The sequence below is a fragment of the Cataglyphis hispanica genome, chromosome 8, assembly GCF_021464435.1.
Source record: "Cataglyphis hispanica isolate Lineage 1 chromosome 8, ULB_Chis1_1.0, whole genome shotgun sequence".
Classification (NCBI taxonomy): Eukaryota; Metazoa; Arthropoda; class Insecta; order Hymenoptera; family Formicidae; genus Cataglyphis; species Cataglyphis hispanica.
In genome coordinates this window covers 7,896,497-7,920,054 of record NC_065961.1, presented here as the reverse complement: position 1 = coordinate 7,920,054, position 23,558 = coordinate 7,896,497, and the positions used below count along the sequence as shown (strand labels likewise).

General features: G+C 35.8%; 3 protein-coding genes across 8 annotated transcripts; all 3 read left to right on the top strand.

Moving 5' to 3' along the window:
* Positions 1 to 84: 84 nt before the first annotated feature.
* Positions 85 to 3,331, top strand: LOC126851695 (tumor protein p63-regulated gene 1-like protein). 5 transcript variants are annotated; one of them, XM_050595905.1, is made up of 7 exons: positions 85 to 251; positions 1,114 to 1,291; positions 1,415 to 1,622; positions 1,700 to 1,876; positions 2,105 to 2,212; positions 2,655 to 2,788; positions 2,920 to 3,331. In XM_050595905.1, exons 2-7 carry the CDS (start codon positions 1,216 to 1,218, stop codon positions 3,108 to 3,110), a joined length of 894 nt encoding a protein of 297 aa, XP_050451862.1. In that variant the 5' UTR covers positions 85 to 251; positions 1,114 to 1,215; the 3' UTR covers positions 3,111 to 3,331. The 5 variants fall into 5 exon arrangements, with proteins under 5 accessions (XP_050451862.1, XP_050451863.1, XP_050451864.1 ...); XM_050595906.1 differs by having other exon boundaries at positions 86 to 251; positions 1,120 to 1,291; XM_050595907.1 differs by lacking the exon at positions 85 to 251 and adding an exon at positions 342 to 432.
* A 723-nt stretch (positions 3,332 to 4,054) lies between these two features.
* Positions 4,055 to 6,814, top strand: LOC126851659 (C1GALT1-specific chaperone 1-like). Of its 2 annotated transcripts, XM_050595833.1 has the most exons (5): positions 4,055 to 4,349; positions 4,452 to 4,655; positions 4,784 to 5,831; positions 5,922 to 6,223; positions 6,389 to 6,814. In XM_050595833.1, exons 3-5 carry the CDS (start codon positions 5,000 to 5,002, stop codon positions 6,623 to 6,625), a joined length of 1,371 nt encoding a protein of 456 aa, XP_050451790.1. In that variant the 5' UTR covers positions 4,055 to 4,349; positions 4,452 to 4,655; positions 4,784 to 4,999; the 3' UTR covers positions 6,626 to 6,814. The 2 variants fall into 2 exon arrangements, with proteins under 2 accessions (XP_050451790.1, XP_050451789.1); XM_050595832.1 differs by having other exon boundaries at positions 4,055 to 4,655.
* Positions 6,815 to 7,471: 657 nt separating this feature from the next.
* LOC126851713 (hemocytin) lies at positions 7,472 to 23,534 on the top strand. Its single transcript, XM_050595954.1, has 28 exons — positions 7,472 to 7,669; positions 7,892 to 8,044; positions 8,229 to 8,356; positions 8,430 to 8,589; positions 8,662 to 8,789; positions 8,880 to 8,975; positions 9,176 to 9,534; positions 9,627 to 10,203; positions 10,420 to 10,707; positions 10,842 to 11,275; positions 11,380 to 11,641; positions 11,729 to 11,959; positions 12,244 to 12,469; positions 12,526 to 12,731; positions 12,800 to 13,159; positions 13,407 to 13,745; positions 13,827 to 18,369; positions 18,453 to 19,651; positions 19,991 to 20,344; positions 20,568 to 20,681; positions 20,776 to 20,997; positions 21,206 to 21,489; positions 21,576 to 21,854; positions 21,942 to 22,199; positions 22,279 to 22,431; positions 22,663 to 22,789; positions 22,914 to 23,066; positions 23,150 to 23,534. The coding sequence occupies exons 1-28, from the start codon at positions 7,563 to 7,565 to the stop codon at positions 23,338 to 23,340; spliced, it is 11,931 nt and encodes a 3,976-aa protein (XP_050451911.1). The 5' UTR covers positions 7,472 to 7,562; the 3' UTR covers positions 23,341 to 23,534.
* The last annotated feature ends 24 nt before the right edge of the window (positions 23,535 to 23,558 follow it).

The window sequence follows — 23,558 nt, the reverse complement described above, 5'->3', positions numbered from 1 at the left end:
GCGCTTGCGTAATGACGTCACGGTGACGTCTGCTCCTGTGATTGGTGGAGATGCCTCGCGTGAGTAGGCGAAGAGAATGCGAGCAAGAGTAGGATGAGCAGTGCGCAGAGAGCGTGCGTGGGAAAATGTGTTGTGCGTAGCGTGAATCTCTGGCGGGAGAATCTTTATCTCCGCGATATAAGTCGCCGCAACGATATCCGTGTTTCGACGTGAAAAGTCTTTCGGTTAAAAACAGTTCTACAACCTTACAAGTATTGTATAACATTCCCATTAATCCATCAAAGGATCCTTAGAATTAGGCCCCTATCCTGACCCTAAGAGCAGTTTACCAGATTAACCTCCTGAACCCTTTTATATTATACTGTTCTTTTCTTCGAACTGTCAAAATACTCGATCTCAATTGATCTCACCGACTTATCGGTTGTTTTTGAAGTATGCATAATAAAAAAAATCAATTGTCTTTTCGAAAGATGACATTTGATATGTTCGAGTATCGATACATATTTAAAAACATGCGCTATATTGTACATATATGAATGCGTTCAAAAATCCCCTATCCGTGGAGTAAAGTAGCTTTTCATTCACCAATCAGGACAAAAAATCTTTGGTTCTTTTTGCTCTGATTGGTCAATTAAATGTAAAGTCTATCTTATAGATTTTCGAACCATCTCCCGATTAAATGTTCTCAGGGACGTTTTCTCGCGCAGTGCAGTAGTAGAGAAATCCAGTGACGGCATATCTAATGCATATTATTTATGTATATACATATTTTACAATATGTTTAATGTCAGAAGGTTTTAACCTAATTATAACTATTTTTTATTAATTTCTTAATTATTTATTTATAATTCATTAAATTGTTAATTCATTAATTTGTGAAACAATGTAGATTTTTTTTAACATTATTTAAATAAAAGGCTTAACAGCACCCTTTTTCTTACAAATTTGACACGTACCTTAAGACCACGTTTAACGCGCATGCGCGAGGAAGCGTTCTCGAGAACAACACACAAGTAATATGGCGTCTCGCATGATTAGAACGAAACGTCATTTTCAAGCGATTTGATCGAGCGTATTTGCCTAATTAAAGCTTTAAACAGTTTTACTTACAAGTTTCAGTGCTTATTATTATTGCGCGTTTATGTCACTGTGATTTCTCGATCGTTTCTGGTGAATATCGGACGCGTCTTTAATTGACAAATAACCTAAAGAGAGATGGAAGAGACGTGTTTGGACGACGGACTTGTAGTAAATTTTGAAAGAGCAACTCTAGAAATCGCTAATACCGATTGTAAGTTTTCTCATTAGTTTTTTAGAATGATATAATTTTCGATTAAATATTTTTTTAATCTTTCTCAAATTTTGAGAGTAAACAGACGAAAAGAAAATTTAGTCATTCTTTCTTCAATTTTAGCTATCAAATCTGTGACAGAAAGCGCGGATGACACGTCAAAGCGAAATTCCGCTTCGAAAAATGTGTGTAATATACCGTTTAAACATATAGATGTTCATACATTCTTTACCGATAGAAATGAAGTCGTGGAAAGAGCGATAAATGATTGCACTGAAAATCTAATAAAGGAAAACAATGACGAGCTTGTAGGAAGCTGGCTTTTGACAGAGTATGGGCTGTCATTATCAGTTATTGATTTTTCTTTGTTATTGCAATTTTGGGATTTATAGGAGAATTTATTTGTAGAATAAGTTTATGGGATACGGAAAAGGAAAGACTTGTATTACTATCGACAGAAGCTCTTTACTCTGTAAAATATGATTTTATTTCTCTAAAAATACTCGATTTTAATCGAATACCTATATCTTTATTTGATACAATAATTATAGGGGAATTAGTTTACCCATCTGCTTCTCTTGCACCGTGAGTAATGTTATGAATTATTTCTGTATAAAAATCATTTATATGATTAATATATATTTGTATAATACTGCAGTTTTTTAAATAATTTGTTCTTTAATAATATTTTTTTTATTAAAAATAAGATGAAATTTAAAATTTTATATATATTTAAATATATTCTTTATATAAATAAATCTTATTTGCTTTTGCTTGTTGCATCTTATTTATATCGATTTAATAATCTTCTAGACGATTAAGTGGTTTAGCAGAAGGTGTGTCGTCTATAATTCAATGTGCAGTACGTCAAGAATGGTCGTCTATCACAGGTTGCTCTAATCTTACTCAATTTGAACCTAGGTATCGCTTTAGTCTTACTCAATTTAAACCTAGGTATCGCTGTACTTGTTGTTTATTAGCACTAATTCTCTATATCAATTTATTAATTTGTTTTCGACATATATTTATTTTTACTACTATTGTACCGCTTTTTTCGCTTTTTTATTTGTACAATGTATCTATATTAATAAACATTTGTTTTACAGTGTGCTTTCTGTGTGTTTATGTTACAAACAATTTTTCTAAACTGTCAAACTATTGATTTTGTACAATGTGTTACAAAATATTGTTAAAATGCTATAAAACTAAATTGACTAATTTTATATATATATATATATATATATATATATATATATATTAAAATGACTACGGAAATAGGATTTTTATAATATATATATATATATATATATATATATATATATATATTAAAATGACTACGAAAATAGGATTTTAAATTTTTCAGAAAGCGGCTTATGTCAGGAATAAGACTTTTGTGGAATAGAGGGCAACCTCTGCCTTTTATAAAAAAGTGGAATCCATTTGCAAAAGATATACCATGGCTCACATATGCCAGTCACCCATTATTCTGGTATAAAGGTAGATGATTAGAATATCAAAATTTTGTAATGATGAAATCATAAGTAGCACAGTTATATGAAAAATTTTTTCTATGTATCAAATTATCAAAAGTTAGAACTATATAATAATGACATGATATATTTTTTTAGCTGGAACTGAAATTATCAAAACGAGATTTGACGTAGAAGCCTTTCATACCATACTTAAAAGTTTATTATCGCATGAATGTAATGTTGTTAATATGCCAATCATTGTAGAGAATTATTGCGGTCTCGGTGCTTTAGTGCACAATAGAAATGGCTTAGGTTTCTTTAAAATACGTGGCAAAGTCAGTTTCTAATTTCTCCAATCTCATTGTCTCACAAGTATTTTAGAATATTTCTCTGAACTTAATATTTTTGCTTATATTTTTTAAAATTATTCTTTTTATATTAGCTTGTGATTTCACACACTTATACAATATTTGTTAAAAAAGAAAAAAGCAATTGATATTGTCACATACATACATAATATATATAATCACTTTTTATGAATAATTATTTATTAAAAATCTTTACAGTATTTTTAAAGCTGCTTAATTATTTTCATAAGAAAAAACAAAGCTTAAGATTTATTAAACTTTTTTATCTATTAATCTTTTTAATCTGTTAATAATTTTCACATATTTCTTCTAACATATATTGTATGTTTATACAAGATATATTTTCTCAAATATGTAAATTATAAATTATATATACATACATACATACATACATAAATATATATATATATATATATATATATATATATATATATATATATATAATGTATTATATACATTTCTCATTCGTTAGCAACGTATTTATATTAAATAAATAATTTCCGAATTTATTACTTGCCGCACTTATTGCCGAATTTGTTGCTTTTGAAAATGAATAATATTGAATTTATAGCTCAATATTTGACTTATTATTAGAAAAATCGCACGAACGATTTGTTCGATTTTTCTAAGTCAATCCATAGACTTAAACTGAGGCAGATTTCTGCCCTTAGGAGGGCGGAAGTGATAGTAAGAAAGGAGATGAACATGAAGTGATTGTGTTTGTCTTCTCTGCCTCCATAGCTGGAAAGGCCGATGGTGATTAACTGTCGGGAAACTTCAAGCGATCGTGGATGGGGCCCACGATCGCTATTGCACGCAGTTCCCCGTGTTAGGGAGGCAAAGGGGTATAGTGCCTCTTCGCCTCTAGGAAGAGAAATGTTGGAAGATCTTTCGACCTCCCGGCCCGGGAGGTGCGTGGCAATTCGCGTTGCGAGAGTGGACAAGCGGCAGCATGCATATAGCATCTCCGGATGTCCACTCAACGCAGATAGTGCGGCCACCGTGAGGCTTTAGTGGGTAAAAATCTCACATAATCCTCGACTCTCCCCGAAGTCGAGGATATCTTTGGAAGATTTCCTCACGTAAAAAAAAAAAAGAATGCATTTATATACCAATCATACACATATATGATTGGTGGTGGAAGGGGAAGAGGGTTATGTGAGTTAGGTTAAGCAAACAGATGACTTGTTTATGTCACCTGTTGAATATTGTGATCACGTATGTATATATATGTATCACTGTACCACTATACATATGTTACGTTGTATGTAGTTTGATCGCTTTTTACTTTTTAATATTTTTTTCTGCTGGATTATTTAGTAGCAAACACTACCGATTGATCGTCGCAGATGTATATAGGTGTGTTTATAATGTAAAAATGTCAGATATAGAATTTTACACAATTATGTAAACGCTTCAAAATATAATCTTCATGTTAATTCGTCGAATAATATTATAAATGATTTTGCGATGATTTCATCGCATATTTTTATCGATAATACAAGCGCAAAATGCATACTACAGGTAATTTATTTTAATACTATTTATTGTCATAAAAAAATCAATCTTCAATGATAATATTGATAAAGATGAACTATAATAACTGATATTCAATATAAAAATAAGTTAACTCTGTTATGTGATATTTACAGACTATATACATCAACTTTACAAATAAGAGGATACATATAAATTTAAAGTATGCATAAGAAAAGATCTTAATGAGATAATTGAGTTTAACGAAGGTCAAATATAATGATAGTCAAAGAAACTTGTGATTGGCATTACTTGACTACTTGGCATTAGTGTTGAGAGAACTGGATTGTTATTATGTATTTATCGAATTCAATTTTTACTGTGATGACAAGATGCGATTTCGATTTTTAAAACAGAGATCTATATTTCTGATTGGTTTGACAATTGGCTTTGTTTTTCCATTATTGTTATCTTTATTAAGGAATATATTTGTGATTGATTCGATGTGTAAACAAGATCAACCATTGTGGCAACCTGAATATTATCTGAGTAAGGAACCTCACCACGAAGAAATTATTTTACAGCATTGGGAAAAAGTGAAGAGATCTGGAAATTTTAATATCGTTACATACAACACTTGGTTGGCAGCACAAAACTTGAAACCATACAAACTTGATTTGGATAGATATCTATATCTCCAAAAAGGATACAATACAAGAAAAATTGAAAGCGAATGGAACTGGTTAAAAGAACGAGTATCTGTCACATGTATAGTTTTTGTAGAAAAACTCAAATTGGGGAAATCAATCCAGAATACATGGGGTAAACGCTGTAACAATATTTATTTCTTTGGACACCGTTTGAAAGACGATGAATTGCCTATTATAAATATAAATACAAAGATTGTGTCATCTTGGCAATTGCTGTGTGAAGCTATGAACTACATTTGGAAAAAAGAAGCAGACAAATTGGAGTGGATTATTTTCGTAAAAGATAATACTATAGTCATACCGGAAAATCTGCGCTATATGATTGCTCCGTTAGACCACAGAGATGATTACTATCTGGGTCATCCAATAGTTCTGTGGGGTCAGATTTATAACGTTGCTCAATCTGGATATGTTCTTAGTAAAGGAGCACTTGTTAAAGTATTACAAATGTTCAATACTACAGAAAAATGCATTGAAGGTGGAAAATATTGGAAGAAGGAAGATTATTATCTTGGTAAATAATGTGATTTCTGTATAATTTGAAATTTCTATATAATTTCAGGTAACACACTCTATATGTATGATTTTCTGTGTCTTTTTACAGGAAAACACTTATCGTTTTTGGGTATACGTCCATCTGATACCAGAGATCAGTATTTGAGAGGTACTTTTCATGGTCATTCTTTACAAAATCTTCTATGGGGTATTATCAGACCAGATAGCTACTTTACACATGCTGTGTATCCGACGAAAGGAGAATGCTGTTCACCGATATCTGTGACTTTCAGTGTCAGTGAACCCGACAAAATGCATATGTTAAATTATTTGCTATATCACTTGCATGTATTTAACAGTGAAAGCAAATTTGGCAATATATCCATCAAAATTCAAGTACCTGAAGACAATGTAAGTCTTAATGCTATGTGAATTTTTGAAGTATATTCTTTGTAAAATATTTGAGTATCAATTATTTATTGCAATTAGATTTAAATTTAAATTACTTTTGTTTGAACATATCGCAATAGAAAAATATATTATAATATAATATTCGAACATTTTTGTATATCCCAGGTATGGAAGATTGCACTGCAGGAGGAATTCAACATCACACATTTGAACGATATATCGAGTGACGCTTATTACGAAATATGGCACTCGAAATATTCGGAACCTGGACAGCTAAGAATTGCTAAAAATTATCGAATGACGTCGGATGTACTAAACTGTTTATTGACGAACTACAAAACAGGAAACACGTCTGCGTATAATTGTAGAAGTAAAACAGTCGTCGACAGTACAAAAACCTAAGCCATTAAAACAGCTATTAAAACATTATTTAACAGCTTTATATTATTATTATCAAGACAGAAGATTTACAAAAAACCAATAGACGGTGAATATCTCCAGTCTTGTAATATGCGATTTTCTATACATAAAAATCACGTTATAAACTTTAACAGATAAGTACATTAATAAAGTTAATATTATTTGACCTAATTTATTTAGTTAATTGATTTGATTAGATGTGCGGTGCGTAATTCACATTATTAATAGGAAATGGTTGATAATTACTTTTCCTGTGTTTTATCGAGCCAATTAGTCGCTAATTAACATCTACAACAAAAGCGATAAGTTAATCTCGTCTCTAAAATACTTTCGCTGAAACGTATCTACCACAACTTTTACGAACGCTAAATCATTGATATAAAAGCATTTACGTGTTATTATATGACAATGAAAATTATGCATTTTTTTTTAACTTTGATATATATTTTACGTTTTTATTTTTATATTTTAAATAAAGTCTGCTCATAGGACATATAAAATCAGAAATCAAAATTTATATAACTAATAGTTTAATGTTCTGATGCATGGAATCTTTAAGCTAGACAATATTTATGGACAACATAATAATTACATTTTATATATTTTTTACACATTTTTTTTTATATGTTTATTGAGATGCATACAATGCAATTGACTTTTTATACACAAATATTTTATATAAAATACAGATGCATCATGCGCAGCCGGTTGACCTATATTTTTCATTTTTCTCATTTATCAAGTGCGACCTGTAAGCTTATCACTTATCCGTTTCCTTCTAGAGGTAGATATATAAAAGAGTCGTATATTCTGATTCGCGCTTTTTAAAAGTGTTATTTGGTTCGCACATTTCAGAAAGGATAAATGTGAATTCTTGTTTGGCACTCAAATATGAGAAATTGCATCTCGCATTGATAACATGATACCATTACAGATACTTGGATATTCTTTTTTGTTAATTGTTACAAACGATATAATACAAGGACATGGATATTCGGTGGATACAAATACACGAGACGCAAACGAGTTAGTATTACAAATCTTTTTGTTATAAAAGAGAATTTTTTTATATTATTATTAGAATAACTACATTTTGTCTTATCTATGTATGTTTATTTATAAAAATGTTATATATATATGTATATATATATATATATATATATATATATATATATATATATATATATATATATATATATATATATATATAACATTTTATATAACATTCTTGACTTTTTTTGTGCACAGAGAGGAAAATATGCTGAACGATGCGCCAAATGCAGCAAGTGAAGATTCTTATAATGTTAAAAACAGAAAAGGTGGAAGACGCGTATTCGCGGGAGGTTGTGCCCATAGACCGGATACACCTATAAACGGCAAGATTAAATGTTCTCTGAACAGGTACTTAACAGGTCTTGTCAATAATTAATTGTTAGTATTTGTTATTAAATATATTTGTAATATTAATTTTTCTGAAGAAGATTAAAATTTCAAGATATTATTACTCTATACATAAAATTAAAGTACATGAAACACATTAAAGAAAGTATAATAATATAATAATTTTTTGTCTATAACGATACAGTGGCTGCACTGCAAGTTGTGCGCCAGATTACAAATTTCCGAATGGCGCGTTTCATCTGTCGATCACCTGCATTGATAAGGAATGGCACATTGAAGGAACCGAATGGAATTTGATACCGCATTGTGAACGTATGTAGGAAAATTACAAATTTCCATCTTCAAGGAAATGACAAAATGATTTTAATCAAATTCTTTTTCATAGCGATTTGCATGCCCGAATGTCAAAACAAGGGCATATGCATTGCACCTCATCATTGCGATTGTCCCGAACATTTCAGCGGCCCGCAGTGCCAATTTGAGGATAAACCATGTTTGAATTATCCACCGCCCGTGCTTAATTCTTATAAAAAATGTAACTCAAAGTAAGTGTATCTGTAGATTTTATTATATCTTTTTTTATCGTTTCTTTAATTTTGTGAGTTTTATTTTTTCAGAACATGCACTGTCTCCTGCATGAAACATTTTACATTTCCTGATAGTTCATCTGTCGCCAATTTAATATGCAAGGATGGGAGCTGGAAACCAACCAGAAGTGATTGGATCTCGATTCCGGATTGCGAACGTACGTCTACACGATTATTAAATTCTTTATGTGTGCCATAAAATTGCAGTACGCTTGTAGCATAATTGTATTTTAATTGTATTTTAACAGCTGTATGCGAGCCGCCTTGCCAAAACGGCGGCAATTGTTTACCGACGAATTTATGCCAATGTCCACAGGATTATCGAGGACCTCAATGTCAATACTGTAAGTTTAAAAAGATGTCAAATAACTCATTTTAACTAATTTTATTTTATCTAAGAAGAAAATATATATTAATAATGTAAAAATATTTTGTAAATTAATAAATAAATTTTTATATAAATTTCTTCGTATATATACATATACATATATTTTTCATATAAATTATATTTCTAATTTAATCTTTCATCTAATATGAATGACAGCTGCCGATACTTGCGATGCCGAGAAACTACGTTTTAATGGCGGATATCACTGTACTGGCGACAGCGAGACATATTCCTGCACACTGAATTGTCCTTCGGGAGTGGAATTCGAATTCCCACCAGCCACAGCTTATATCTGCACTTATGATAAGGGCGTCTTTGAACCGCAGCCAATACCACAATGTAAGGTCGATAAAAACATTAAGATCATCTCACTCGGTACCTCCTATAACACCTACGTACGGGAATCGAATCATTCATGGTCAATGCATGATATTTTCGGCACGAAACACTCTCAGGAAATTCATAACGGATATTACGGTGTTCACGGTGGCGGACGCGATGCGTCCTCATATCCGGTATATATAATAAATAATATATCTCATTCATAAATTTATCATACATAAAATGAGAATGATGTAATTAATTTGTGCCCCGTATAAAACTGTAGATTGAGTCCAATGGCGTAATGATAATCGAGATGAATCGACCGAGACCTAAGACGTGCTTCACTTGGGGCGGCGCGCACTATAAGACCTTCGACGATAGAATTTATAGCTTCAACAGCGACTGCTCGCACACGCTTCTTCGAGAGACCCAAGACGGTGTCTGCACGATTATAGCGCTTAATAGTCCGGGATGCAAGGCCGGATCATCAGGTCGTTGCGTCAAAATCATAAAGCTGTTCGTACATAACAAGGAATATACGCTCACCAGCGACGAGATGGGGATGCCAATGTTTTTCAATGGCAAACGATCTTTACCAATACCTGTATACTTGCCTGGATTGCGTGTGGACAAGTCTGCTCATTTCATCATTGTTTCTCTTGACTCGTTGGGCATGAAGCTAAAGTGGGACAGCGCTTTGTTACTGCAGATCGAGGCATCCGAGAGTATGTGGAACAAGACAACCGGCCTGTGCGGCACGATGAATGACGATCAAAATGACGAGTTCCTAACAAAGAGCGGAAGTTATGCTAGCAGTATATTGGCATTCGCCAATTCTTGGCGTGTCGATGATCTTGGAGGTAATGAAAAACGATACCAGCCATTTTATATAAATTATATTTGCATCGGTATACATATAAAATCATCAATGATAATATATAAATTATAAAATTATATATTTATATTGCTTTATATCTCCGACATACATTTTGAAAATATTAAGCCATCATAACAGATAGATTTATCATTATTATGACAATTGTGTTAATTATAACAATCTGTTTTTCATTTCGCAGAAATGTGTGACGACTATCCAAGTACACGACATCCGTGCGAAACAGAAGATAAGTTTGCTAGAGACGCTTTTGAATTTTGTACTGAGTTACTCTTCAATCATAAATTTAAGACTTGCGCCAATACGATAAATCTTTCTGAATTGACCGAGGCATGCTTATGGGATTATTGCGCGTGTGAGCATGATGATAAAAGGAAATGTGCCTGCCATGCCATGGATGTTTACATCCGCCAATGCGCTCACAAGGGACTCGCGCAATTAACTGCGTGGAGAAGCAATGATACTTGTCGTAAGAATTTATTGTTATATATTTATAATTAATTTAAAAATGCTTTATGTGATCAGTACTCTTACTTGTAAAAATTAAATTTATTTCGTAAATTTATTTATTTATTGTAAGTACACAAATAAATTATTTTGTAGCGATTTTTTGCGATGGTGGACGAGTATATCTATCATGCGGCCCGAAGGTGGAAGCGTCCTGTTTTTCCGGTATCGAGACGAACCAGGAAATCTCTTCCGAATGCGAGGAAGGTTGTTTCTGTCCAGTAGGTACTTTGGAACACGGAGGCAAGTGCATCTCTCCGGAAGAATGCCCGTGTAGATTGAGGGGTAAATTATTCCAACCGGGCTCGAGCGTGCAAAAGAAGTGCAACACTTGCACATGTATTTCCGGCAAATGGGTGTGCACGCAGATACGTTGTGGCGCCAGATGCGCAATCGTGGGCGATCCGCATTACACCACGTTCGATGGCAAGCATTACGATTTTATGGGAAAATGCAAATACTATTTGATGAAGGGAGAAAATTATTCAATTGAAAGCGAAAATGTCCCATGTTCCGGAGCGATATCCGAGGTCAGAGAAATTATCGAAAAAAACTTAATATTTTTATTAATTTTATAAATTATTGTTCACTTTTCCGCATCCCATTATTCCTGATTAATTATTATTTATTTCAGAATTTGGGCTTTGCTTCCGTAGGCTCTCCATCATGCACTAAAGGCGTTACAATTAATTTTAAGGATACCGTTATTAAATTAAAACAAAGTCGCCAGATTACGATAAACGGTGACGAGATAATAAAATTTCCGATGTTGTTCAATGGTGCTCGAATACGAACCGCGAGCAGTATATTCGTGGTGATTCAGTTGCCAAATGCTTTAGAAATATGGTGGGACGGTGTATCACGTGTTTACATCAATGCTCCAGCCGAATTTCACGGTAATTTTTTTTCTGCTATTACTAGAAATATTTAATCATACTTTTGAAGAGAAAGTACTTTTGATTAAATTATTATCGTTATTACAGATCGAACGAAAGGACTTTGCGGCACGTTTACCGAAAATCAAAAAGATGATTTCATAACGCCTGATGGTGATATTGAGATCGCAGCAATCGTCTTTGCCAATAAATGGAAAACGAACGAATATTGCATTGATGAGTTTGAAAGTGAATCAAAACACCCTTGCGATCTAAATCCTCAAAGGAGAGCTAACGCAGAAGAATATTGTTCCAAGATACATAGTGATATTTTCTCAGGTATTTGTCGGAATTTTTATATTGTATATCGCACACGTAGCTTTATTTTATATTTTAATAATAAAATAATTTTACAAATGTTTAGAAAATATATTTTACAACAAACTACGAAATACAAAAAAAAAAAGTCCGAGCTATAAATTTTAAAAAATTCGAATATATATATTTCGATTCTTTTTAAATTTATCATATTTTCATTTATGTTATTTATTTTTATTTATATAATTTTATTCTAAATAGTTTTATACATTATTTCGATATTTTATTTTATATTATAATTTTAGATTGTCACTGGTACGTTGATCCATTAGAATTTTATCAAGACTGTATGTACGATATGTGCGCATGCGATACCGATGTAAAGTCATGCCTCTGCCCGATGTTGGCAGCCTATGCGAAAGATTGCGCGGCACTAGGCGTAAAGCTTTTGTGGCGTGCTGAGATTGAAGAATGCAAGATTCATTGCGGCGGCGGACAGACTTATCAAATCTGCGGAAATAGCTGCACCAGGTAGGATATGCATCAATAATATTTTTTTATTGTTTTACATTGTTTATTTATTGCAGATCGTGCACGGATATATCCTTTTATCGAGATTGCAAGCAAGAATGCGTGGAAGGTTGCAATTGTCCGGAGGATCAAACACTGAACACAAACGGCGAATGTATCCCGATCGTTCAGTGTCCTTGCATTTATGCTGGTCGCGAATACAAGCCTAATCATCGAGAGGTCCGTCCGGGCAACAAGGGACAGGAGATTTGCTCTTGCATAGGTCAGTATTCAAAGTATGAGAGTTTACTTTAATATTTCTCAATGAAAAATTCTATCTTTTTATTATAGGCGGCGTATGGGAGTGCCGATTAGCAACACCGGATGAGATTCGAGAATATCCACCGATCACGGATCTGCTCTGCCCTGCTAGCAAACATCTGGAGACGACGGATTGTCAACCAGTGGAGCAGAAAACGTGCAGCAATATGCACATGCCGATCAAACAGACGCCATTGGTGTGTACATCCGGTTGCATTTGCAAATCCGGATATGTCTTAGATGTAGCGAGTGGCGTGTGTGTCAAGAAAGAGGATTGTCCCTGTCTTCATGGCGGAAAAAGCTACAAAGAAGGCTCGGTTATACAGGCCGGGTGTAACACTTGCACATGTAAGGGCACCAAGTGGGAATGCACGGATCGAACTTGCGCAGGTGAAATTTTTCTCTAAAATTTATTTTTAATCATCACCATATCTCTAAATATTTATTGATAAAAATTAAGAAACTATATTATATATTTTTTATTCTATATAGGCGAGAATATAAATAAGATTGAACGAATGATTGTTTCTTATCTTTTATCGATAAATGTATATTGTGTATTATCTTAAGCGAAAGAAAATATGTTTTATTATATCAACGTGTATTATTAATACTCTCTGATATTTTTTTTTGGCAGGAATTTGCTCCGTGTGGGGTGACTCGCATTACAAAACATTCGACGGTAAGATGTACAGTTTTCAAGGCATATGCGACTATGTTTTGACGAAAGGTGCGCTAAGCAAGGAAGAATGTTTCGACGTCTCGATTCAGAATGTGCCTTGCGGTACGAACGGAGTTGCGTGTTCAAAGTCAATCAAGCTAATAATTGGGAGCGGTACACAGCAGGAAGAGCTTGTCTTGACAAAAGGAAAGGAATTACCGAAAAAAACTTACAAGAGAATGATGATAAGAAACGCTGGTCTCTTTGTGTTTGTCGATGTGCCGGACTTGGGATTGGTATTACAGTGGGACAAAGGTGAGAAATATCTAAAAAAAAATATAAATTAATCGATAAATCGATTTGGACTTTTGAAAGATTTTGACAATTCTTGTTTAGGTACCAGAGTTTACGTGAGATTAAATCCGGAATGGAAAGGCCGCACGATGGGCCTATGCGGCGACTACAATAACAATGCCGAGGACGATTTCAAAACGCCATCCGGCGGAATATCCGAAGTCTCTGTCAATCTATTCGGGGACTCATGGAAAAAGAATGCGTTCTGTCTCGAACCAAAAGATATACAGGATGATGCCTGTGAACGACATCCAGAACGTAAGCTATGGTCATTACGGCAGTGCAATGTGCTCAAATCGCCATTGTTTTCGCCATGTCACTCGGAAGTGGAGGTAGAGCCGTATCTGCGCAATTGCATCTTCGACACGTGTAGCTGTGATGCCGGCGGCGACTGCGAATGCCTATGCACTGCATTGGCTGCATATGCGCATGAGTGCAACGTACAGGGCGTTCCTGTGAAATGGCGTACGCAAGAACTTTGCCCGTTGCAGTGCGACGAGAAATGTAGTACATATTCGGCTTGCGTCTCAACCTGTCCACGTGAGACATGCGACAATTTGATGACCGTGAAACACAGCTCACACCTATGTGCGGAAGATACATGTGTAGAGGGTTGTCGGTTCGAACCCTGCCCCGATGGTCAAGTGTATCGGAACACCAGTTATACAGAATGTATATCCAAGTCGATGTGTGCGAAACCGTTCTGCGTTGAGATCAACGGAACGACATACTACGAGGGTGATCGAGTAAACGGCGACGATTGTCAGAGCTGTTTCTGCAGTCGTGGTACAGTGACTTGTAATGGAGAGGCTTGCACCAGCACTACTATAGCTAATTTTGCTACCGTGCCCTTGATGGAACCTCAAAAATGTGTGGATGGGTGGTCTATGTGGATCAATCAGGATCCAGAGATAAAAGGGAAAAAATTTTTGGATGAGGAGCCATTGCCTAGTTTAATGAATTTTGCTAATGTGAACGGATTAGCGATTTGCGACAGAGAGCACATGGTCGACATAAGATGTAGATCCGTCAAGGATCATTCGAGTCCGAAAGAAACTGGCTTGGATGTAGAGTGTAGCTTAGAGCGCGGTTTGTACTGTCAATCGCATCTTCCAGATCTTCCTTGCGTAGATTTTGAGATCAGCGTGCTATGTCGCTGCTCCGAACCAATCATACACGGCATCGAAAATGCGACAACGGAAATTGGATTGCCAAAGGAATGCGATGTAACGCATCCCAATTCGCCTCATCCTACCAATTGCCAGCTATTTTATCATTGCGTTCCTACGCCGACAGGACATGAACTGGTGGAAAAATCATGCGGTCCCGGCACCTTGTACAATTCCGAGACTCAAGTATGCGATTGGCCGGCGGAAGTTGTACGTACGCGACCAGAGTGTTCGATCGCACCCGGGCAGACCACGCAGATCAGTAGCGGAACCGAATGGAATACCAACTATGAGAACACGGTGAAAAAGATAGTATCGACAATGAATGTATGCAAAAACGGTGAGACATGGAGTGAATGCGCGATCCCGTGTACCAAGACCTGCCAATATTATCATCATATCCTGATGACACAAGGTCATTGCAACGAAGGTATTGATTGCGTCGCTGGATGCATCCCGATCGATCAACCGACGTGTCCCTCCCACAAATTCTGGCGAGATGGTATCACCTGCGTAGAGGCGAATCATTGTCCTTGTATATCTCACGATGGTAACTCGGTCGCGCCAGGCGCTGTCAGGAAAGAATCCGATTGCGAGACCTGCCAGTGCATCAATAACTATTACACGTGTGATACAACTTTCTGCTACAACGTATCAAGTCATAAAGAAACGATAGGAACGGGAAAAGGACCAGAACCGATCGAAGCTATCAGTACGCAATCATCATTCAGTACGACTTCGGAAAGTACTTGGAAAATATTACCTGTTACTTCATCGCCTTTGATCGAGCACACGATTTTTATACAGAGCACAGTTACACCGCCCGAAGAATGCGACGATGCAAACTACGTGCCATTAATACGAAATCTGCGAGAAACAGTAACTATTCGTGCTAGTAGCAGCAAAAATCCTGTATTACGATCTGACAATCTGCTGATATATACAGAGAGAAACTTTTCGTCGTTACCCGAGAAATTTTGGGAACCCGAGATAACAAATACAAATCAATGGCTTGACGTTGAATTTGATAGACCTGAACCGGTTTATGGTGTCATCTTACAAGGTGCCGTAACCGAGGATAAATTTGTAACCAGTTACAAGGTACTCTTTTCAGAGAATGGTCAAAGCTTCTCGTACACGCTCGACCATGAAAAACAACCGCGCGTATTCAGAGGACCTGCTGACAAAATCCAATCTGTGAAGCAAAGATTATATCAACCGATCGAAGCAAGAATTATTCGTATTAATCCGCTAACATGGCATAACGGGATCGCTGTTAAAGTAGAGGTGCTAGGTTGTAAGGATCATGTATCACCGATGATGACGACAACGACAACCGAACAACCGATAATAAAGACAACAATCTCCGAGAAGATCGTGAGACCAGTGTGCGAAGATTCAATGGGATTGGACAATGGGCTGATGGCTATTGAACAAGTCTCGGTATCGAGTTCGCCGCAGTTGATTCAAAATCTTCCGTTATCCTCGGAAGGAGTATGGCGTGCCACTTTAGATAATCCGCATCAGTATGTTCAATTAAACTTTTTAGAACCTCGAAATTTGACCGGAATCACGACCAAGGGAGGAGAGAACGCTTGGACAATCGTATACAAAGTATTCTATAGCAATGACGGGCGTCACTGGAATCCAGTCGTCGACGAAAATGGCAATGAGAAAGAGTTTCTCGGCAATTTCGATGCGGAAAGTCGGCAAACAAACTTCTTTGATAGACCGTTACACGCGAGATTATTGAGAATACAACCCATCAAATGGCATAATCATGTCGCATTAAAGGTTGAAATCCTCGGCTGCTATTTGGCGTATCCCGCATTAGAGGTATCGGAAATCAAATCGACAACGACATCGTCTTCGTTTGAGCGAAAGTGCAATGTATGCGACGGAATCGATTGGACAACGTTGGACGATGAAGAACGTTGCAAATGCGAAGATCTTTATTGGTGGGATGGAGAATCATGCGTATCAAAGCGGGAATGCCCCTGCGTAGTTGGACATGTTCCTTACGCGGTAGGCAGCGTCTACGAAACGGAGGATTGTCAACAGTGCGTATGTGTCTTGGGCGGAACGTCCACGTGTTCACCGAAAAAATGCGAACCTTGTCTGGAACCGGGTTTACGATCTGTCGTCAGCAAACTGTGCACTTGCCTATGTAAACCTTGTCCAGCAGGCACGAGACACTGTCCTACAAGTGACGTTTGTATAAATGAAACTTCGTGGTGTAACGGTGTTCAAGACTGTCCGGATGACGAGAATGATTGTCCAGAAATAATCTCCACGACGCCTGTCGCGGCTGAAGTTTCAGAAACAACAAATACGATTGGTCTACAAGTTATGACAACTTTGAGTCCTATTCAAATTAGTCCACAACCATGCGAGGAACCACTTTGTCCATTTGGTTACAAAGTAGTCTTCAAACAATCATTCCAGCAACAGGAGAAATTGAATCACCATATTAAGACAAATGTAAAATCCAAAAAGCGCAAAGGTTTTTCAAAGACGAAAGGATACAAGAAGCATCCGTTCCATGAGCGTCCGACGAAAAATCAAGATCATCAGTCAGCAGTGGAAGACATTCAATGTCCTGAGTTTATCTGCATGCCCAACAAGTTGCCGCCTGTCCTTCCCGGCAGCAAGAAGCCGGAGACATGTCCGGAGACATTGTGTCCTCCACAGTACGAAGTGGTATTCGAGAGAACAAGTATGTACAAGAAGCACAAGTGTCCCAAGTACGTGTGCCGACCATTGAAACCGCAGGAAGCGATTTGCAATGTCACCGGAAGAACGTTCAACACCTTCGACAACATGGAATATAAATATGATATTTGCAATCACATTCTAGCCCGCGACATGTATGGTAACGAATGGTACATCACACTGGAGAAGCTATGCATTGACAAACTTGGGCAACGGCACTGCACCCGTGTCCTAGTGGTGATGCTGAACGAACGCGCGATCGTGCTTTATCCGAACTTGCAGGTGGAGATCGACGGTTATACCTTCACGGCCGAGCAGATTGCCCGTTTCGGAAATCGATTTCCCGGCTTTGAACTTTCGCGCACGGGCGACAGAATCGTCTTCCTCTCGCATCGCTACGGTTTCTGGGTGATTTGGGACTCGAGTACCAACGTAAAGATTGGGGTCGTCGCAAAACTATTGGGTCGTATAGATGGCCTATGCGGATACTTTGACGGCAATATCGCGAATGATCGCCAAACACCTGAGGGAACGCAGGCGAGAAGCACCATTGAATTCGGAAACAGCTGGGCGATGGAAGATGTGAAAGAATGTGATCTACATGTCTGCCCGCACGACATTCAGGAACAGGCTTGGATGATTTGCAATTCCGTGAGAAGTCCGATGCTGCTGGATGCGTGCTCCACGATCGTCGATCTTGACAGGTTAATAGATTTTAATAATTATTCCATAAGAATTTACTATATATACATTCAACTCAAATTACTACTAATATTAATTACCGTAGATTTGTCTCTCGCTGCGTGGAGAGTGTGTGCTCCTGTTTGCATTCTTCTAACTCCTATGAGGATTGCCGATGTCGCTTGTTAACGAGCTTCGTCGGCGAATGCGAAGCTGCTGCCGATTCTGGCGCGAATCTATTGACAGATTGGAGAACCGTTTATGACTGTCCCGCGAGTTGTCCATCGCCATTCGTTCATCGGGACTGCTTCCGCAGCAAATGCGAAATCACCTGCGATAATCTGCACGAGGTAGAACCGTGTCCACCGATGCGAGGTATCTGCTTTCCTGGTTGCTTCTGTCCGGACGGCCTGGTACGTCGAAACGACGCCGAATGCGTACCACCGACGCACTGTCTGGACTGCGTGTGTGATGGCCTTGGCGATGCCAAATTCATCGACTTCAATCGCAAAAACTTTAGATTCACCGGCAATTGCACTTACCTGCTATCAGGAAACGTAATGGAAAACGCGAAGAGTCGAAGGAACGGGACACGCGCGTATCAGATTTTGATCACCAACGGATATTGTGCCACCGGTATCTGCACGGAGGTCATCACACTGCTTTACGATGAACATGTGGTTCAAATAAGACGTGCGGAATCATCGAAGGATCTGCAAGTGTTGATCGACGATTCCCGAGTGGAGAGATTCCCAATTGACTACACGTGGATCGTATTGAATCAAATGTTAACCGGAGATGTAACTTTACTGGTACCGTCAATCCAATTAGAATTTGTCGCTTTTCGACAAAATTTCGCGTTTACTTTGAAACTACCTTCGCATATCTTCAGCGATGTTACCGAAGGTTTATGCGGTAATTGTAACGCCGATGCCGAGGGTGGCTTCGAGAAACGCGATGGAGAGATCACGCAGGATGTCGAAGATTTCGGTAAATCCTGGTTGGTCAAGGATCTGTCGACGCAGTTGGGCCTCAGCGATCAGACGTGCTTCAGTGAACATCAGCCACAGTGTACGCCACCGCCAGCTGACAAAGATATTTGCAAAAAGCTTTTGGATTTACCACAGTTTATACAGTGTCACAGTCTCATCGATCCAAAACCATACATGGATTGCTGTTACGATGCATTATGCACTGATGGAAACTATTGCGACAGTTTGGAAATGTATGCGAGGAAGTGTCTGGAAGCTGGTTTGTGTCCAGCTTGGAGAACCGATGAAATCTGCCCGTACGAATGTCCTAAAGGTAAAATCTGATCTCTTAATTATTTTAATTGATGCAAAACAAATATTTGTTAAAATAAAAGCAAAATTACATAGTATTTTGCATTTTATTTAGTTTATAAAATGATTTTTTTGATAATGCAGATGATCATTATCATGTCTTTTAAAAAATTAAAATTTGCCATATAGAAAAAGAAGCTTTAATACATCTTTTTTATCCCAAATCAATTTAATCTTTGCTTAAAAGATTTAGAAAATTGATTGATATTTTGCATCAACATAATACTAAATAATACCAAATAATAATACCAAAACTGTGTAAATATATTCTTTCAATTGAACAAATATATTTTTTATTTAGATCTTGTCTATCAACCATGCGGCTCTAGTTGTAAGGAAACATGCGATACTTTGAATAAATCGAACAATCCAAAGTGTGCATCCGGTCCTGTCGAAGGATGCTTCTGTCCAAAGGATTATGTATTCCACAATGATTCTTGCATATTGAAACAGAACTGTTTTGTCTGTGATAAAGACGGTCATGTACAGGGAGATATCTGGTATCCAGACAAATGTACCGAATGCAACTGTAACAGTGGGATTGTAAGTTGTCAGAAGACAGAGTGCCCTGTATTGGATACGATCTGCGAGGAAAATATGACACCTGTACTTGTTAATGGAACTGAAGAGAGATGTTGTGCCAAGTATTTATGCGGTGAGTTAACAGCATCATTAAAAAATATATTTCTAATGTATGTCTTTGTTTAATGAAACTATCAATACAGAAAAATTGTTGACATGTATAATTATATGGACAGAGAAAATTTACTTATAAATTATCTTTTAATTGTATATATTCTTTTTTGTGTATATATATTTTTAAAATTAAATATAATGTATCGTATCAAACTCGCTTGTAATTTAACAATTTTATGCAGCTCCAAAACCGACAGCTCCTACGATATGTATTGAGCCACAAGAGCCAGAATGTGGTTTTGGTCAGATAATGAAAGCGGTTATTGACGATGATGGGTGTCACAAATTTATATGTCGTACGTATATATGTGATATCTTTTATAAATTATTTATCAAATTGTGTACGAAATCTTTCTAATAAATTATACAACATTGCGTTATTATTTTCAGAATGTCTACCTGTAAACGAGTGTCCTACTTTCAATGAACTTTCAAACGAAGTGGAACAACTGCAGCCCGGTTTCGTACAAGTGATGAATACATCCGGCTGCTGTCCGCGACCAAGTAAAATGTGTGATCCAGGAACTTGTCCTTCTACAGCAAAATGTCCAGATTATTATGATACTACAGCAATTATGCTTCCAGACAGTTGTTGTCCCACTTATGAATGCGGTATAATTTTCTCTTTTTCTACCTATATACTAATATAACTTGTTGAATTTTGTACATGTGTGTGTATGTGTGTGAGTCTATATTCTTATATTTTAAGTAATACAAAATACGAGGATCTTTTTAAGAATTCGGTAATATTTTAATAACATTTTATTGTGAAAAAGATATAACATAAAAATATTAATCGATTATTTTATACTCACAATAGTGCCTCCAAAAGACATTTGTCTTTATACAAACGATGAAGATCAAAGCAGGCAGAATGTAATAGCGAAACAAATTGGAGAGGAATGGAAGGATGGTAAATGCAAGACATGCTTATGCGAGAATTCGCATGATGGTCCTAAAGTAAATTGTTTAATCATGGAATGTCCAAGTATGAATGCACATCCTGATATAAAAGATTATGTATTGGAAGAAGTACTATTGGATGATAAATGCTGCCCAATCTTTGAGCGTACTGCTTGCAAATGGAAAGACAAAATATATAATGTAAGAGAAAATATAATAACACTTTGCATGCGACCGCAATCTTTTTACTATTATTGTTTAACATTTTTTAATATCACATGTTATAGATTGGCGAAAATTGGATGCCTAATGTTGAAGATGCTTGTCTTTCGATGTATTGTGGCAAAGATTTAGGTAGTGTTCAAGTATTAACTAAAGTCCAAGAATGTAATACTGTGTGTGACTATGGTTATACATATCAAGTGCCTAATGACACTAGTGTTAATTGTTGTGGGACGTGTATCCAAGTTGCATGTATTGTAGAAGACATACTTAAAAATGTGGGAGAGCAATGGTACTCAGATGATCATTGTGTAACATACTTTTGTGAATCAGCGAATGGAAGTGTGAGATTATTAATATAATTTTTTAAATACACATTGACTAATCGACGAAATTGTGAATATTTTCGTGTAATTAATATTCATTTTTAGGTGTACATACAAGCAAATACCGAAATTTGTCCAGGAATCGATCCGCAATTGGAATCAGAGTACGAGGTGGAAGAGCGCAAAATCCCGGAAAAGTGTTGTCCAGAATATGTCAAAACGGCTTGTCGTAGCGACGGACAAATATATAAATCTGGAGAAAAATGGAAATCTTTCACAGATAATTGCATCATCGAAACATGTGTTGGACCGAATATAACAAAGCACAAAGAGATTGAAGTCTGTTCAACACAATGTACTCTAGTAAGCATATTTATCATGTCTGCTAAATTTATATATTCAAATTGATGTTTTATTAACATTGCATTGGTCAAATTCTAAGGGATGGTCGTACCAAGAATCAGAAAATGATAAATGTTGTGGAGAATGCAAACAAACGTTTTGTGTATTTGAAGATACTTTGTATCCACCTGGCACAACATGGTCGTCCGATGATAACTGTACTACTTATACATGCATGGAAAAAAATGGACAAGTAAGTTCTTTCTTAGGAAAAATAAATATTTTCATATTAATGAAAGTACTTTCATATTAATTAGATATTACTTAGATATTACTTAGATGATTTCAATATTACAAATATATATAAGTACTTTTATATATATATATATATATATATATATATATATATATATATATATATATATATATATATATTTTCTATTACTTTTATAATTGTCTCCTGTTATGTTTTTAATCATTTTAGCTATCTCTTGCTGTAAGTCCAGTTGCTTGTCCAGATATAAGAGATTGTCCTGCTGAATCAATTTATTATGATCAGTGCTGCAAGCGATGTAATTTGAGTATCCTTAATATAGAAAAAGAGATTAACAGTAAGTATATAGAGAGAAATTAAAACGAGTGTTTTTATATATTTGTAATAACGAGTTTTCTATATATTTGTACTTTTTTTTTTTTTTGAGATATTTATTAATGTTTTTCATGATTGTTTCTTAGGAACATGCAAGACAATTTTTGTGGATGCAAACAATACTATAGGTATGCTGGTTGCAAATCATCCTTTACATGGGAAATGTAAAAATTTAGATGCTATTGAGGGTATTAAACAATGCAGTGGAACATGTGAATCTTCAACATTTTTCAATAGCGGTAACAATACTCACAAAATAAATTTTTCTGCAATGTTTTGTTACCACAATGATTAATTTGAATCATTTTTTTTCTTCATACAGAAAATTGGAATCAAGTAAGTAACTGTTATTGTTGTCAAGCAAAGGAGTATATTGGTATCATTGTCAATTTAATATGCGAAGATGGCAGAAGATTGAAAAAGCAACTAGCAATACCAAGTTCTTGTTCTTGTCAAAATTGTGCTTTCGCAGACATTAAAAACGAAAATAGAAAGACAAAGAGCAAAGGTTAATCTACAAAGGCTGTTTCTCGACTATATATTTACTCTTTATTAATGTATCTTAATAATGAAATATTTTTCTATTTTAAAGTGTCATAAAGATAATTTAAGAAAATATATAATATATCTACATACATAAGTTTATAACGAAGAAAATTAAAATTATCTAAAATTTGTCGAAGAAAATATAAAACCTTTATGTTTAATTAATATTTTTATTCAAAAGCAAA